Source organism: Patiria miniata, unplaced genomic scaffold (assembly GCF_015706575.1).
Source record: "Patiria miniata isolate m_02_andy unplaced genomic scaffold, ASM1570657v1 HiC_scaffold_6, whole genome shotgun sequence".
Lineage (NCBI taxonomy): Eukaryota > Metazoa > Echinodermata > Asteroidea > Valvatida > Asterinidae > Patiria > Patiria miniata.
In genome coordinates this window covers 1265725-1281393 of record NW_024037073.1, presented here as the reverse complement: position 1 = coordinate 1281393, position 15669 = coordinate 1265725, and the positions used below count along the sequence as shown (strand labels likewise).

The 15669-nt window shown below is 41.3% G+C and overlaps 1 protein-coding gene across 1 annotated transcript in view; it reads right to left on the bottom strand.

Annotated features, from left to right (window-relative positions):
• LOC119743207 overlaps window positions 1-15669 on the bottom strand; it is an 85609-nt gene that overhangs the window by 1892 nt on the left and 68048 nt on the right. The window contains exons 48-63 of the mRNA XM_038219590.1: window positions 15395-15525; window positions 14001-14108; window positions 12653-12722; window positions 11389-11535; window positions 10333-10564; window positions 9134-9204; window positions 7967-8099; window positions 6837-6995; window positions 6127-6208; window positions 5443-5533; window positions 4990-5051; window positions 4726-4860; window positions 3832-3960; window positions 2800-2948; window positions 2191-2329; window positions 1419-1488 (exon numbers count right to left, since the gene is read on the bottom strand). Of these exons, the coding sequence (XP_038075518.1) occupies window positions 1419-1488; window positions 2191-2329; window positions 2800-2948; window positions 3832-3960; window positions 4726-4860; window positions 4990-5051; window positions 5443-5533; window positions 6127-6208; window positions 6837-6995; window positions 7967-8099; window positions 9134-9204; window positions 10333-10564; window positions 11389-11535; window positions 12653-12722; window positions 14001-14108; window positions 15395-15525 (1908 nt within the window). The remainder of the gene's footprint in view (window positions 1-1418; window positions 1489-2190; window positions 2330-2799; window positions 2949-3831; window positions 3961-4725; window positions 4861-4989; window positions 5052-5442; window positions 5534-6126; window positions 6209-6836; window positions 6996-7966; window positions 8100-9133; window positions 9205-10332; window positions 10565-11388; window positions 11536-12652; window positions 12723-14000; window positions 14109-15394; window positions 15526-15669) is intronic.

Genomic DNA, 15669 nt, shown 5'->3' with positions numbered 1-15669 from the left:
TGTTCCCACCCCACCCCTACAACTCCCAACCCCACCCAAACCCAGTATTCCAACCCCTCTCCCCACCCCAACCCACCCCGCCCCACCCATCCTAGATCCCCTACTCATCCTACTCGCACAAACCCTAACTCCAACCCTATCCCCCACCCCACCCCACCCTCCCCTACCCCATCCCTACTCCAACCCCATAAACTAAAAGATCAAACTAGAAGCTCATGCACATCCCCCAAATGCATAGTGTACATGCACATGTTATACCGGTATACACACACGTACATGTTATACCAGTATACATGTAGCAATTAAAAACTTTAACATTTCCTTGAATTAAAGTTCCTCAATAAAATCATAAAATTTACTGCAATGATATGAACCTAACTGAAGTTATAGGCCTAGAGATGATACATGACAACTGCATTAAATTTTTTCCCCCAAGTTAACTAGAACCAAAAACTTCAACATTTTTATCTGAACGCGGACGGCCGGACGGCCGGACGGACGGACGGCCCGACGGGCGCCCGGACAGACGGACGGAAATTGGTATTACATAGGCTCGCATCTGCTTCGCAGCTCGCCAAAAATGGTGTGCAACAATGAAGGAAAGGGGAACGTGTGATGGAGGTGGTGTGGGTCAGGGGTTGGGGTAGGGGTTGGGGGTAGTGGTGGAGGTTGGGTTTGGGGTTTGGGTGGGAGTGGGGGTGGTAGTGGGGGATGGGGTGGGGGTTGGGGGTCAGGGTTGGGAGTTGGGGTGTAAGGGGTGTAAGGGATGAGGGGAAGGGGGAGGGGGAGGGGGAGGAGAAGGAGGAAGGGAAAGGGGAGGGGGAGGGGAGTGAAGACACAGGCAATGTTATTTACACCGTGAGTCAAGCCTGTCAGTAGCTAACAGTCAAAATAGCTGTCCTGGCGTCTTTCTCATATTTTTATCCATACTGTTTAAAGAGCAAATTCTACAAGTTTGACCATATTTTATAGCAAGATACATACTGCTGGGTTGATTGGTGCCACTTGCATTCACCAAGTGACATACTCTGAAAAATGTGGACATGCTGCTATGCCATGCTGTCCTAAGATGTTAGGCATATATTTGCAACATGTAGAAATTAATGGTACTATTGCTGTTATTTTTTTGTATGCCTGCATGCACAAAAACCCACGACTACCAATTAAGTTATAAAAGTATGCTCTGAACAAACACCTTTCAATGTGTCAATGTGTATTTTTCTTCACAAGCGATTTAACTTATCATTTATAAGTCTGTGCTAGAATACGCAAAGAGCCCCATGGCCCTTTTTTTTCAAACATTGTGTGCTTGACAGTTTTATCTCAATGAAAGCCGACTCTGGTTAAACATACGAGTGGAAATAAACACAAAGTCTTGTTACAGAGCTGAGTAACGCCGACAAAAAGTTTGTACTTACGGCGTTTGGGCCCTGTGACGCGGCCCTCAATAATGTCTAGCAGGGCCTTGTGCACAAACTCGTACTGAAGCTGTAAGAAAGAGGGATAAGCATATTAACAGCAAGGAATAAGAACAGCATTGACAAAAATCCAAAAACATAAATTCTAATTTTGATTGTTTCATGCGTGCCAAGTTTCTTTGGCCAACAGCAGTAGAGTTGTAAAATCGAGTCAATCACAAATATCAATCAGAAGTCAAATCAGAAGTCAAATCACAGGTCCATCGCAAGTCAATCGCAAGTCAATCGCAAGTCAATCGCAAGTCAATTGCAAGCCAATCGCAAATCAATCGCAAGTCAATCGCAAGTCAACCGCAAGTCAATCGCAAGTCAATCGCAAGTCAATTGCGAGTCATTCGCGAGTCATTCGCAAGTCAATCGCAAGTCAATCGCAAGTCAATCGCAAGTCAATCGCAAGCCAATCGCAAGCCAATCACAAGCAAATTGCAAGCCAATCGCAAGTCAATCGCAAGTCAATCACAAGTCAATAACAAGTCAATCACAAGTCAATCACAAGTCAATCGCAAGTCAATCGCAAGTCAATCGCAAGTCCATTGCAAGTCAATCACAAGTCAATCACAGCAGTTGAAACTTCAAATTCACTTGTTCATGAAATTCTTTAGGTGTACTCCATGCACCGATATCACAACTCAAATTTCAATGTTTCCTCAAACTGAAAGAACCGTTTCATATCGCAACTTTACAGATTTTTTATTTTGACTGTGGCCTTTACCTCGGTCTGCACCATGTTGGTTCTCTCCTCCCGTTTGGTGGCCACGGTGCCAAACACATCGATGTACTCTTCATCAAGGGCCAGCTGCTGGGTTAGTACGTCCAGGGCAATGAACACACCGGTACGGCCAATGCCAGCACTGTGGAAAGGGGTGGAGGATGGGGTATATACAGGTCAAAGGTCAGGTTCATACTCTATAGGTCAATACTATATTTCTGATCTGGAAGTCCATTTCTGCTGGAAAACTGTTTGGAAAAATTTTTGCAATGTTTGCATTGTCCATGCAGGGGAATATTCATATACTGACATTTCAAACATTTACACAGGTTGTGAAGCCCCAAAACTATAAACCGAAATATTCTACGTAAGTAGAGAACTCAATGGCTGAACTGATAAGTTGAATATTGGACTGAAAGTGAAAATGAAAGTTCACACTTCAAATTGCAGTAAAATATCAAGGGAAACTTTTGTTCTGTTTTCTTCCTTTTGTAAGATCTAACAACTGCACTGACAAAAACCAAGACAGTGGTCCATCTTCAGCGTTTACCCTTCAATCCAAGCACAGAGTATTGGCGGCGAAGGTATATTTCTTTTTTTTTACAAACTTACCCACAATGCACCACAAGGGGCCCCGAGTTCTCCAGCAGGTGGGCGCGCACAGTGCGTATGAAGTTCAGCATCTCGTCCGACTTCTTGGGCACGCCATGAACCGGCCAAGCGGTGAACTGGTACTGATGCAGAGCGCGCACCTCAGATCCCTTTGAAAAAAAAACAAAAAACCAAGTCCATTTACTATGAATGATGAACAGCTATTAAGACTGACAAAGGTTTATGCTTAGGATAGCTCACTGGGGCCAATTTCATAGAGCTGCTTAAGCACAACATTTGCTTAAGCACAAAAACGTCTTGCTTAATAAAATCATGTTACCGGCCAAAACTCCATGCGATTGTTATGCTAAGTAAACAACAGCTAAATACCAGTCACAAGCAATGTACATCACATGGAGTTTTGGCCGGTAACCTAATTTTACTAAGCAATTTTTTTCGTGCTTAAGCAAATTTTCTGCTTAAGCAGCTCTATGAAATTGGGCCCTGATCTCTACATAAAAACTGGATAGCGGATGCCAATACACTACATTTTGACCAATTCGCCCCCGTCTTATACAATAGTGGCCGCCGATATACGCGTACATACAGCACGCGCTGTATAAGATTTGACGCGCATTTTGGTCACGTACAAGTGTTAGGATATTCTAGAAAGGACAAATTTCCGTCCTGATTATCATTCCAAACATCGCAAAAAGTGAACTGCGGCATTCAAAAGTAACATTTGAAACATTGTGAATCGTGGTCATTGGTGGTGGATGTCAATGGATGTTTGGAAGTCATCTCCAATTTCATTTTTTTCTTGCCCGTACTCGTACTAATAAAAATGCACTTGTGTTAAAACTCATAATTGCGAAAAAGAAACTTCCCTGTACTCATACTCTTACTCGCGGTAAAGTATTCGTACTTTTTATTTGGTCTGAGCACAATCAACCAATTGAAGATTCTAAGAGGCTCCTGAGAAAATATCTGTGTCTTCAGCATCAAGAAAACACTCATCAGCTCAAAGTTCAGAGATGGCATGCCGTGACTCACCGATTCAAGGCAGAGGTCTCGTACGATGTACTCCTGCTCGGTCTCCTCGCGCTCAGAGACCCTGTTGACTGTCACCTCGCCGAAGGTGATGGGGGTGGAGTCGGACGGCCAGTACTGGGCAAACTTCACCTAAAAGGACAAAGGAAACAAAAAAAAACATTTATGATTGATGATTACTGACTGCGACAAGTCTGGCTTGAAATAAAAATATATAAATCAAGTTGACAAATTTGTGAACAGGTAGATCGATACATCATGAGCATTTAATTGACAGATTTTGTCAACTGATCCAAACGATGTGAGTTACTTAGCATCAATCAATGTTTTCTCTGCAACTACTAGTAAGAAAAAAAGCACATCGTGTAACATCTTAGAGAAGGTCTGTCTTCATCATCGTCATCATTATCATCGTCGGTTTTGAGGCCGTTGTCCAGTCTGTTCTGGGTTGGCCTGCTTTCTCCCTATGGCTCCTCTCCACTTGGCCCTGTCCGTCGCATCCCTCGCATTGACTCCAAGCAGTCGCATGTCATCTGACACGGAGCTCTGCCAAGTCTTGCGCGGTCGGCCGACGGGTGTGGGCCCACCCACAATTACGTTGGTACACCTCTTGACCCAGTTGACATCCTCCTTTCTCTCCACGTGACCATACCACCTCAGCCTATGCCTCCTCAACACGATACCGATCCCCTCCACTCCAACTCTCCTCCTCAACTCCTCACTTGGCAGCCTGTCAGCCACAGACACCCCACATATCCTTCCATCGGTGATAAACATGTGCCCCCATACTGTACACTCTTTGTCGTTGAATTTAAATAACAAAAGCTAGCCTCAGTGAGGGCGCACCCTACAGGGGTCTACTACATCCTGTCACAGAGCCAAATTCTAACCACTCACCCGTTCTTTCTCCACACAGGTGCCGATGACGGCGATGGTAGGCACCTTCTGCTCCCAGATCATCTGCCAGAAATCGTTGACGGAGTTGGCCTGGGGTCCCTGGGCGGCGATGTACTCCTTGGCGCCGGTGAAACCCTGGACAAGAGATGTATAAACCAATCAATTAGGACGACCCAGCAACAAAAATCCACAAAGACGTTGGACAACTTCAAGTACGAATTGGAGCAACTTTACAATTCATGTGAAAATTAGTTGGCAACCTACCGACATGAAACTAGCGTTGATGTAGTCGTCATCTTTGTCCAGACGAACACGGTTGAAGTCAACTAAAAAATGTGGACAATATAATTATGATTTATTTTCAATTTTATTCTATTGAAATTCAGTCGGGCCAATGAAATCAAGACAGACACATTCACACTACAAGAGTATATCATGGTACAAAAGCTCTGATTGGATAAAAAAATATGAGGGCAAAATGTCGCAACAGTTTACGTTGTACAAATTTGTTGAGGTGAAAGAAGGATTTCAAATTTTTGAGAATTTGGACATTAACATGAAGACTTCTTTGATAATTGAGAGTACATTTTGTACATGTAACTTTAGAAAAGTTGAAATCCATAAAAGCTTGTTAGGATGGACAAGTCTGCTGTACTTTAATAGTCAGATATGTGATTGAATGGGAGTGGCCCTGGACAATGGATAAAGTTGACTCACATGGGACAATGTTACCGTAGCGGTTCTTATCCTCATTCTCGGGCAGGGCCCCAACTGTTTTGGCATGAGTCTCTCCAATGAGATTCAAATCCTGCAAAGCGAATATTGATATAATTTGATCAGAAGTTGCAAACATTGAATCTTACCAGAACTATGAAATTTATAAAAGACCAATCTTTCTAAAACCACAAAACCAATCCAGAATGCAAAACTATCCAGAACCAAAAGAAGTCATTCAAAACTATGGGATCTTGACAGAACCATGGGATCTTCCCAGAACCACAGGACCTATCCAGAACCATGGGATACTTCTAGGACCGTAGGACCCGACATGGTCTCTCCAGAACCAGAGGACCTAGGCAGAACCATAAGATATTTTGAGGACCAAAGGACCAATCCCAAACCATGGGGTCTTTTTAAAAAAAAACCACAGGACTCTTCAAGAACCATGGTAGTCTTTCTAGAATCACAGGACCCATGGGAACCATAGTTCTATCACTTAATATATTTCCAAAAGAAAGGGATCTATTCTTATTCATGTGATCTATCTAAGAGCCAGGATAACTTTCCACAACCACAGGATTAGATTCTTTTTCAAAACCATAGGGTCTCCAGTATTTCCAGTTTTTCAAAAAAATATGAAATAGAAATTGTAATGCTTTCCAAAACAAATTCAGCACTGACCTCAAACTCCTTGGCAAAATTGTCGCCAGTCTTTGCTGACATCTTGCTCACGTGCTGACCAAACTTCACCACGGCAATCGGCCTGGAACGGAATAATAAATAATAAATGGGGGATGCTAAAAAGTGGGAGTCACAAATCCATGCCTATTTGGGAACAATCAGTAAATATAATCTTTTGTGTGTGTGTTATCTTGCCTTCAACTTGGCATAACGAAGAATGTTAACGGATTGCAAGCAAGTTACAGGGCCTGTTATATCAAGAAATAGCACTTTGAGCATTGAACAATATGACGTTGGGTGTTATCCCTGTCTTCACGGCATTTACGAGTTTAAGGCTTCTGAAAAGCGCCCCTTAAACAAAGACATTGACTAGAATTGGGAGCCGCCAACATAGGGCTGGATAGCTCAGTTAGTAGAGCACAGGAACGGCAATCCGGAGGTCGCAGGTTCAAACCCCACTCAGTCCATTTTTCACAATTAATATTGAAAAAAACAAAACAAAAACAGTCTTTTTCGCTAATAGAGCTAATAAAGTTGTAGCTGATTTCATTTAAGTTATTCAAGAATCCAGCATCAACAATTAAAAGAAATTTTGGAGGTGGTACCATGATCGTGTGCATGTTGCACTTTAGTGTTTCTTCAACCACAAGGATTACCACAACCCACACGTGCCTCAATTTGAAAGGATTGATATATGTGGGAGTGCTTACCTTGAGGTGCGGCTGCTTTGGGGCCGTGGTTTGGCCGGGGCCAGGGCCGGGGCCGGGGCCGGGGCAAGGGGTTCAGGGCTGGCCACGGCGGCAACGCTGACGTTGTTGCTGGAATTCTCGTTGAGTTGGGTCTCGGCCAAAGGCGCTTTCTCTCTTCCCCTAGAAAACATTGGATCAATATATTTGCTCATTAAACAAACTATTTTATGTTCATGCAAACGTGAAACCTTAATCCTGTTTGGTCGATTCATGGCAACAATCGTGTGGTATAATCCCATATACCACGGTCCATATCGCAAGTATGAATAAAAATAATAATATAGCGCACAGTATCTGACATAAAATGGCATTCAAGGGCGCTGGTCGTTGCAAAGAGAAAGTCAGTCCAGGATTCAAAATGCCCGGTTGAATGATCTTGAACTGGATTCTGAATTGAACGGGCAGCCAGTGAAGTTGATGAAGTATTGGTGTGATGTGGTGGTATTTCTTGGTTCCAGTTATCAGGCGAGCAGCTGCATTCTGTGTAGCTTGTGTATGATATGCTGTGGTAGACAAGATAAACTACTGCAGAAATCCAATCATATTGCACCATTCTAGGATGCGTGCACTATTCCTATTGTACAAACGTGTAATAGGATAACCACTGAAAACGTCCTACAGCATATCCATTCCATCTTTACTGTGCATCAAGTTTTCTTGAAGATAAATGCTATCCAACTCGTGCTTGTCAAACACAGAAAATGTAGTGTGTCTCTGTTCTATATGCCACTCGGCCTTCGGCTCAGCAAATTCGATAACTAATAGTACACCTATTGACTGGCAAGGAGGTCACTAGTGCACAACTATGCACTCCGAGGGACTACGAGTGATAACAAGAGGATTCTATTTGTCGAGGTCAAAGGCCGAAGGTAATAAGGCCCTCTTGTGGTCCTTTCAAGGGTCTGTAGGATTTCAAAGGGTTGAGGAAGGTAGAACCCAGCCACTATTACTACTCCACATTGCATACATCTTGAAAGTTTCATTACCAAAAATGGTTCTCTGCATAGTACAGAAGTTTGGAGAATTTAGTGAGGTTCCTTACAAAAATCCCGGAGTGTTGGTCATAACGTGTGTCTTCATTATTTCTTTACCTTTTGGCCTCCGGCTGGCGTCTGTCCCCTTCGTCATTGGCGATGCAACAGCAGAGGCACATGATGAAGGCGATGATAAGGACGATGATGGCAAACGGAATCAGCACATAGATGAACCACCATATGTCAGACTCTGGGGGAAAAAAAAAACAAGCAAATATTGTTAATGTGCTGTTTCATGTGGAATGCTCAGTACAGTCATGTAAGCTGTACGTGCCCTGCAAGCTAATTCCGTAGTTTGTGAAAATGAATTAAACTGCTGCAAATTTTATTTGCCATATGTCACTTTTCATTTGCAAACATTCTCCATTTGATAATAAGTCAAGTGTTACCTTAGTAAAGCGGTGATCTGTGTCCCTGAGCTAGCCACTTTACAGTGACATCGTCATTTGTCACTTTTCATTTGCAAACATTCTCCGTTTGATAATCAATCAAGTGTTACCTTAGTAAAGCGGTGATCTGTGTCCCTGGGCTAGCCACTTTACAATGACATTTGTGGGAATTTTGCATCGGGGGATTTCAATAATGCTTTTCTTTGCTGGTCCTTTTCACAAGTGTAAGCACCGTATTTTCTATTTAACAAAATTATTTGGAGAAATTTTAAAAATTGAGAAACTTTTACCAGACTTGATTGGAACCCACAATCCATAGCCTTTTTTCAGCAGGTCTGGGGTTCACGTCCCACCACAGTAATCTTGTACACCTACATAACTTTTTCTTGGAAACAGGACTGACGAAATTTGATGAGGGTAACACCAATATGGGACCCTGATGGAATTAAGCCTCTGCAATCGGCTTTTATTGGCTATCCCAGATGAAATTAATTGTTCTTTGTTTTTGTATCTTTGTATTGCAATGTGCAGTACATGTTGCTGTTGATTTGATCATAACAAAAGTTGAACTGAATTGAATTTAAAAAAAGTGAGGGGCAAAACCTAATATTCAAATGTACAATTTACCACGATTACTTCTCTCCTCCCAGGAGAAATAGAACTTCGGAGATGGGGCAGGTTTCACAATCTTTTACAAATTACAAAATGATATGCCTTGAAATCGCTGCAGTACTTAATGGTATTTTTTAGTTTGTGTTGATCATTCGTACTTCATTTCCTGGTACTCCGTGACAATGCGTGACCAGACTAACGAACAACCCTGATTCAGACTTACTTGTTGCAATAACTTTGGACCAAGGGGTGTCGGTGTACAAGCCCTCTTCTGTGTAAGCGCGTATGCTAACCCTGTTAAACAAACAGATCAGCAAGAAAAAAAACATTAACAATTTTCCATCTCAAATCAACAAAGTGAGCTAATTACATAAAGTTTGCTATCTGAAAACAAAATCTATTAAGGTCAACGAGTGTTGTTTAAGATATTTTTTAGTAACAGCGTAAATCTTAGAAGAAAAAAAAACAGTCCGAAAACAATGTTAGACACTCAAAACAACTGAGACAAAATTAACGTAGGGAGCCGTCGCATGCCGAGTGTCAAATTTATTTTAACCCGCTTGTATTACATTGTATTACATTGTATTACACTGTGTTTATTCACTGAAGATTCCATAAAACTATAGAGTACTTGGGTGGTTTCGGGTGCTACAGGGAGTAACAGGCAGGGCGGTTTTGAATGCTACAGTAACTAAAAGCTAGAGTCCATCATTTGCAGCCATCCGAAAAGTAACTGGCATAATTATTGTTGAAAAACAAACTTGGTTGAAAGATAGTAAGGGAACTAAACTCCCTGTGAAATTATTCTTTCTGGGAAGCTGTCATTTTGAAGTAATCAACGAAAGAAGGCATTTCCAACGGTGATTCTTAAGAAGCACCGTAGGAAAATTTAAATTAGTAGTTCGTTTTGTTATTCAGCGCAGCGTGCACAAGTATTGGAACGACGCACACACGCGCGCGGTTGTTATAATTCGTCGGATCAGTGCGCGACATCGCGTATAGCTGCAATTCAAAACAATTCAAAACATGATTCAGTAACTTTTGATTTGAAATTGAGATCTTAAAATGCTGTTTTTCTCGGAATGTACAGCTGAAGCTTAGCTGAAACTTCATCAGGTTAGTTGCTCAGTATCCTTCATTAGATTTTGAACTCTTTTGTTGCTTCAAACGAACAAAATGCACAAATTACAAATGATGGACTGTAGCTCTAAGGGTTAATAACTTGAAATACACTTTCAGTTTCAAATATAATATAACAGATCCCCGTTTGATCTGAAAGAATGGAAATTGGTTAAATTTTTTTTTTTTTAATTACGGCGTCTAATTGTAATTTCATCCTTCAGAAATATATTCAGTGTGACAGCACCCCCAATTAAAAAAAATTCCCAAAGAAGAGAAACTGGACTGAAAACGGCCTCTCACCTGTACTGTGAGATGGAGTCCAGAGGCCCGTTGCAATAGTCATCATTGTTAGGGCAAGGGGTCTGGTCTCCAATGACCACCCTGGCGCTCTCAGCCACGTCGGCCTGTCGGCGACGGCGATTGTCTGACGAGCTGAACAGCTCCGCGCGATTGATCGTAACGTAGACTGGCTTGACAGCATTGTTACGAACTGTTTGGTAATTGGGCGGGTTGGCACTAGCAGTGCGATCGGCTGGTGAAAAAAGTGGAGCAACAAAATCCAGATTTTCAAAAACTGATAAGATGTAGTCATTAAAAAAGAAGATACAATTTTGCATCATGAAAAATGCAGTATTTTAAAATCTGTACAAAATAGAAAGCCAAACTTCTATTTGAAGTGGGTAAATTAGTAGGGCTGTCTTGAAGAGAGATTATTTGATTATCAACCAAATTTTGGAATAGCTTTTTGCCGGTTTGGATATGAAGAACAAACAAAAAACAAAAAATGGTGTAAGTCAAGGATTTTCTTTTGTTCCTCTTCCCTTTTCCTGTGTTTATACTGTAACTTTTTTGCAACAGCTCTAATTGGTTTTGTACACGTTTTCCAACGAAGGAGTCCTCGATTCGGTTTCTGTCCTCGATTCATCAATGATGTTGCACGTGTTTGTCCTCGATTTACACCATAAACAAACACACAGGACTGTGATGTTATTTTAATTGTAAAGTTGATGCTCCTAATTGTCAGATGCCACTTTTTTTGTACGGTAACTTTTTTGTCGAAAGCGGTTCGTTGTTCCCATCCTTTTAGCAGGTACGTATAAACCACTTAATGTAAAACACTCCAGCGCTCCATAATATTTAACCTGTGCATTTGAGTGCAGCTGTTGACCGGCGCGGCATGTAGGTGCAGCTGGCGTGTGTAAAACTTGTTCAAAGGTTTTCAATATTTGAATAATCAAATATTAAATTGCTTGAAATGTACAGCTACAAAATATTAGAGAACACAAAAAATTCATGTACTCCAAATTTTTTTTAGAATCAGTTTTCTCTAAATTCGGGTTTTTTCCGTACGCCTACCTCCCTCCTCCACGACGAGAATGGAGTACGAAGTGACGATACCGTTCCGGTCCGAGAACAGGGACCTTGGAATACGAAGCGAAATGGTGGAGGAAGTGACATCCAAGATGAACTCATCAATAGTTTGCTGGCCTTGGTAGTATGGTTCTGAGCGACAGGAAAATAAGGAAGAAGAACAAACAAAAAAATTAGATCTAAAGTTGAAAGTTTTTGAGCAGGGCAAGTACCATTGTAGTTTATGTAATAAACCCTGGCCCTGGCGAAGCCGTTTCTGGTCTACGATATGTAATCATATTCGGCGATTAATTATGCAACTAGACTGCGAATGTCTTCGAGAAACTGACCAATCGGCGGGCGCCTTCTATACGCACGTGATGCGAGCTGCCCAAATGCGTCAACATCACGCCCACGATGAGTAGCATTTTTGTACTGGTTGTTGTATTACAAAAATGTGGCATTGACATTGACCAATCACAACCTTAGTCCTGATTTTGGAATGAAATGACATCACGCATGCTTAGATATAAGACGTTCTACCGCAGATTAGCTCCGTGGAGAACGGGTGATACTCGGACGAATACCATTGGAGCTTCTAGGGGCAAGAGACGGGTTACCAGCAATTGGATCATTCAATTTGTATTGTCTGTGACTGGTATTCAGCTGATTCTTGCTAAGCACATAAATTTACCAAGCAATATTTTGTGTTGGCGTCTCCATGAAATTGTGCCCAGGAACTTAAAAATTGAGAAAGTTATTTTTTCACGTTTTATATCAAGGATAAAGAAAATTGATGAAGTTGAGTTGTGCCTTGGCCAGATATTATTCTTTTTAATTTAGGACAATCCAAATGAATAAAATGTTGGCACGTGAACTTTTGACATACGAAGAAATATTTTCGCTTATCGCTCAACTGTGAATTTTACTTAGAAATGGAGTGAAAAAGAAGTTCCTTTTTTTCTACTTAAAACTACTCTGCGCGAAAGCGAAAGTGAACGCGAATATGTGACGTCATGGCGAGTATTCGCGCTGCGTATTCGTAAAAGTTGAACACATTTCAAACCGGGCGGATTTCGCAGCAAATGTTTCATGACGTCAAATTCGCTTCGCATTCGCATGAAGTACGAACCAGGCTTTACCCTGCCCAACAAAGAACGGCAACCTTGAACGGAGGAGTGGATTTGAAAATAAACTTCTGCCTTGAAGTTAAATAAAAAAAACTATAGAGAAATGCCGAGCGTGTAGATACTTGGGAATCGTTTCCTACCTTTGATTGGAAGCCTGAGGGGGCTCAGCACCACCGGTTCACCGGCGCCCTCCGTGTTGATGGCTTGAATCTGGTCAGAACGGGATAAAAAGGCTGTCATTCATTTCTGAATTAATATGCCTGGAGATGGCAAACCAATGTGACTAGTTGAGTGATGGGAACATTCAAAATTTGATTTAAAAAAAATTTAAAATTTCAGATTTTTGTACTCTGCATTGAAGACAATTATTTTTTTTGAGAAATGGGCTCTTATATTTAATTTCAAACAAGTTATTTATCATTATTTCATCGTGTGCCAAGGAAAATTACGTTAGCAGCCCAGGCTCGTCAACCAAAAAAAAAAAAAAAAATTGAGATAATCAAGTTTCAAGGTTTTGTGCTCCCATTTCTACGTTAAAAATCGCATAAGGCTGAAATTTTGACTCAGGAAATTTGTTTTGAATTGAACATTGAAACAATATTGTGCATTTTTGTTTCAAAGTATTACTTATTTTTGAAGTTATTGGCATTTTTATGCTAACGGCCTTTTACTGGGAACTCCCCCTGCCTCAAACATGCCCTTAAGCGGCATGTTAAATCCTAACAACCTTTAGCTGGGAATAAACTTGGCTTAGCTTACCTACTTCATTGGGACATTAGCGCACTTAGAAGGCATTTTGTTACATTAGTATTACATCTTAACGTACTTATTCCGGGGAAAAATAATGATAAACTCCTTTCATCTTTCTCATATTTTTTAATTACGTCAGAAGGACATAGCCCCTTGAGACAAAATGTATATCAAATGAAAGATATTTCAATGCTCTATTGATTACCCAAAAAATCTATCTGAATTGGACCTTTTGTCCCATTTTCTGCCCTAACGACCCCCTTCCACGCACCCGACAATTTCATCGTTATTTTTCTATTGGCTTCTACTGACCAAACTCAGTCAATATAATGTGGCATGGGTGGCTTGTGCGTAAAGCGCTCGCCTCTCACCAAGGTGACCCCGGTTCGAATCCCGGCCGCGGGACACATGTGAGTAGAGTTGTGCGTTGGTTCTCTCCTGTGCCACGAGGGTTTTTCTCCGGGCCCTCCGGTTTTCCTCCCTCCGGAAAAATCAAATACTTTCGATCTCAGGCTGTGCTCCGTGGTCATATATGGGTCGATGTGGCCGGCAGCCATAGGCGCCTTTACGTGCCAGCAGCCCGACCACGTTGTAGCCGCGTCCTTCGCAATTCAGCATTCCAGCTGCCAGTAAGGATGATTAGCCTCCCAAATTATTATTATTATTATTATCTTCATTATTCATAGTTCTACAATCCAAATTTCATCAGTTGAGAGTCATGATTCTTGTTTTACTGACCGACAGTGTGTAGGTATATCCAGCCTTCAGAGGAGAGATGATCTCTTCAAACTGCACGTCGTTTGGCAGGGCGTTGATGGTCTGGAAAGCCGACTCGCTAGGTTCACCCTAAAAAAATATACCAACGTCACATTATCAATTGAAGAAAGAAAAACAAAAGGAATACTGACAGTGACTTGAACGAATCATGATTTTGAGAAAAACATTGTTCCATCTCAACTTTTTTAGAATTCTATCATTAAAATGACATTCATAAATACCTCAGACAGTTTGGCTATTCCTATTGGTCGAGAGCCCGTCACGTGGCCGGTCTTAAACGGATGATAAAGACATGGCTAGCTGGTCTTAAACACTTTTCCAGTGTCACAGTAAAATGTGGACTCCTAAAAATCCAGTGCCTCTTACCGTTTCATTGGTTGAACGTTCACAATCCTCACGTAGGCATGCGCAACACTACAAGCTAGTCAGAATTTTATAGTTCTAAATTCAAAACGCAACGCCCCAGGTGCGTTCTGCGTGACATCGCGCAGAACATGTTACGCGCGCGTCAATCTCCATAAAAGGGTTGTTTACATCTTACTCGCCAGCTGAACACTCCATTATTTTGCTAGAGGGATGTTTCAAAAAGCATGAAGTGAACTTGTTGAACAAAATCGGGATTTTTTGAACGAATTATTTGATATTTTTTTACGGATAAGGTATTTATGAATGGGAATAAATATGTGCTCGGTCGGTATTTATCACTCTGTTTAATACCGCTTAGAGTCTGGGTGCTGATAATTACCCGAGCCGGAGTGATAAAAACCTCCGGAGCACACATTTATTCCCTTATTAAAAATATACAAACTATGTGCATTATTAAAAGCAAATTAAAATTATAAAAAAAAATCCTCAACATGAATCTACATTCTTTTGGCACAAAAGCAACAAAAATAAGTTGAAAATGTATCACTTGAAAGACTTAGTTGTTTTAAGCTTTGAGGTGTCCCTGGAATCAACATGTAACTGCTGAAAGGTAAGAGATCAATTGCGGTCAAGAATTTGTACCAAAGGTTTTTAAAATAATATTCCTGATGTTAACCTAGTTTGGAAAAAATGTTGCAACCTGACGCCACTTCCGCGATTTTGTACAAAGTCTATGGAGAGCCAAGAACATGTTCCAAGTATTTCCTAACAAAATTGGAAATGTTTCTCAGTGCCAGATTCATGTCTTGTAATAATAATCATTTTGACAATGAATGACCTTCATAGAAATGATATATGAAGAAAAAAGTGGCGTCAGGCTGCAACATTTTTCCCGTAGTTTTACAGCTCTACTGATAGAGGGAGTGGGTGGGGGAGGAGGGGGGCAGTGGTCTTGGGCTGGGGGATTATCATTGACTCGACAAACATACTGGTTTTGTTCCTTCCACGGTCACCAGGTAGGCTAAGATAAGACCATTGGGGCTCTCAGGAACTCTGAAGGAGATCTGGATGTTGTCCGAGTCGTATCCGGTGATCTGGAAGTCACGGACTTGACCAGGCACTGTAGAAAAATCAAAGTTTAAAACAAAGTTTATTGGTTTTTTTTTTCATTTGATCATTTTGTAAAAGACATTAGACGCTGCTTCTTGAAATGACAGAAAGTAGGCTGTTATTTGTAATGGACTTTGTATAGTAAAGGGTGCAT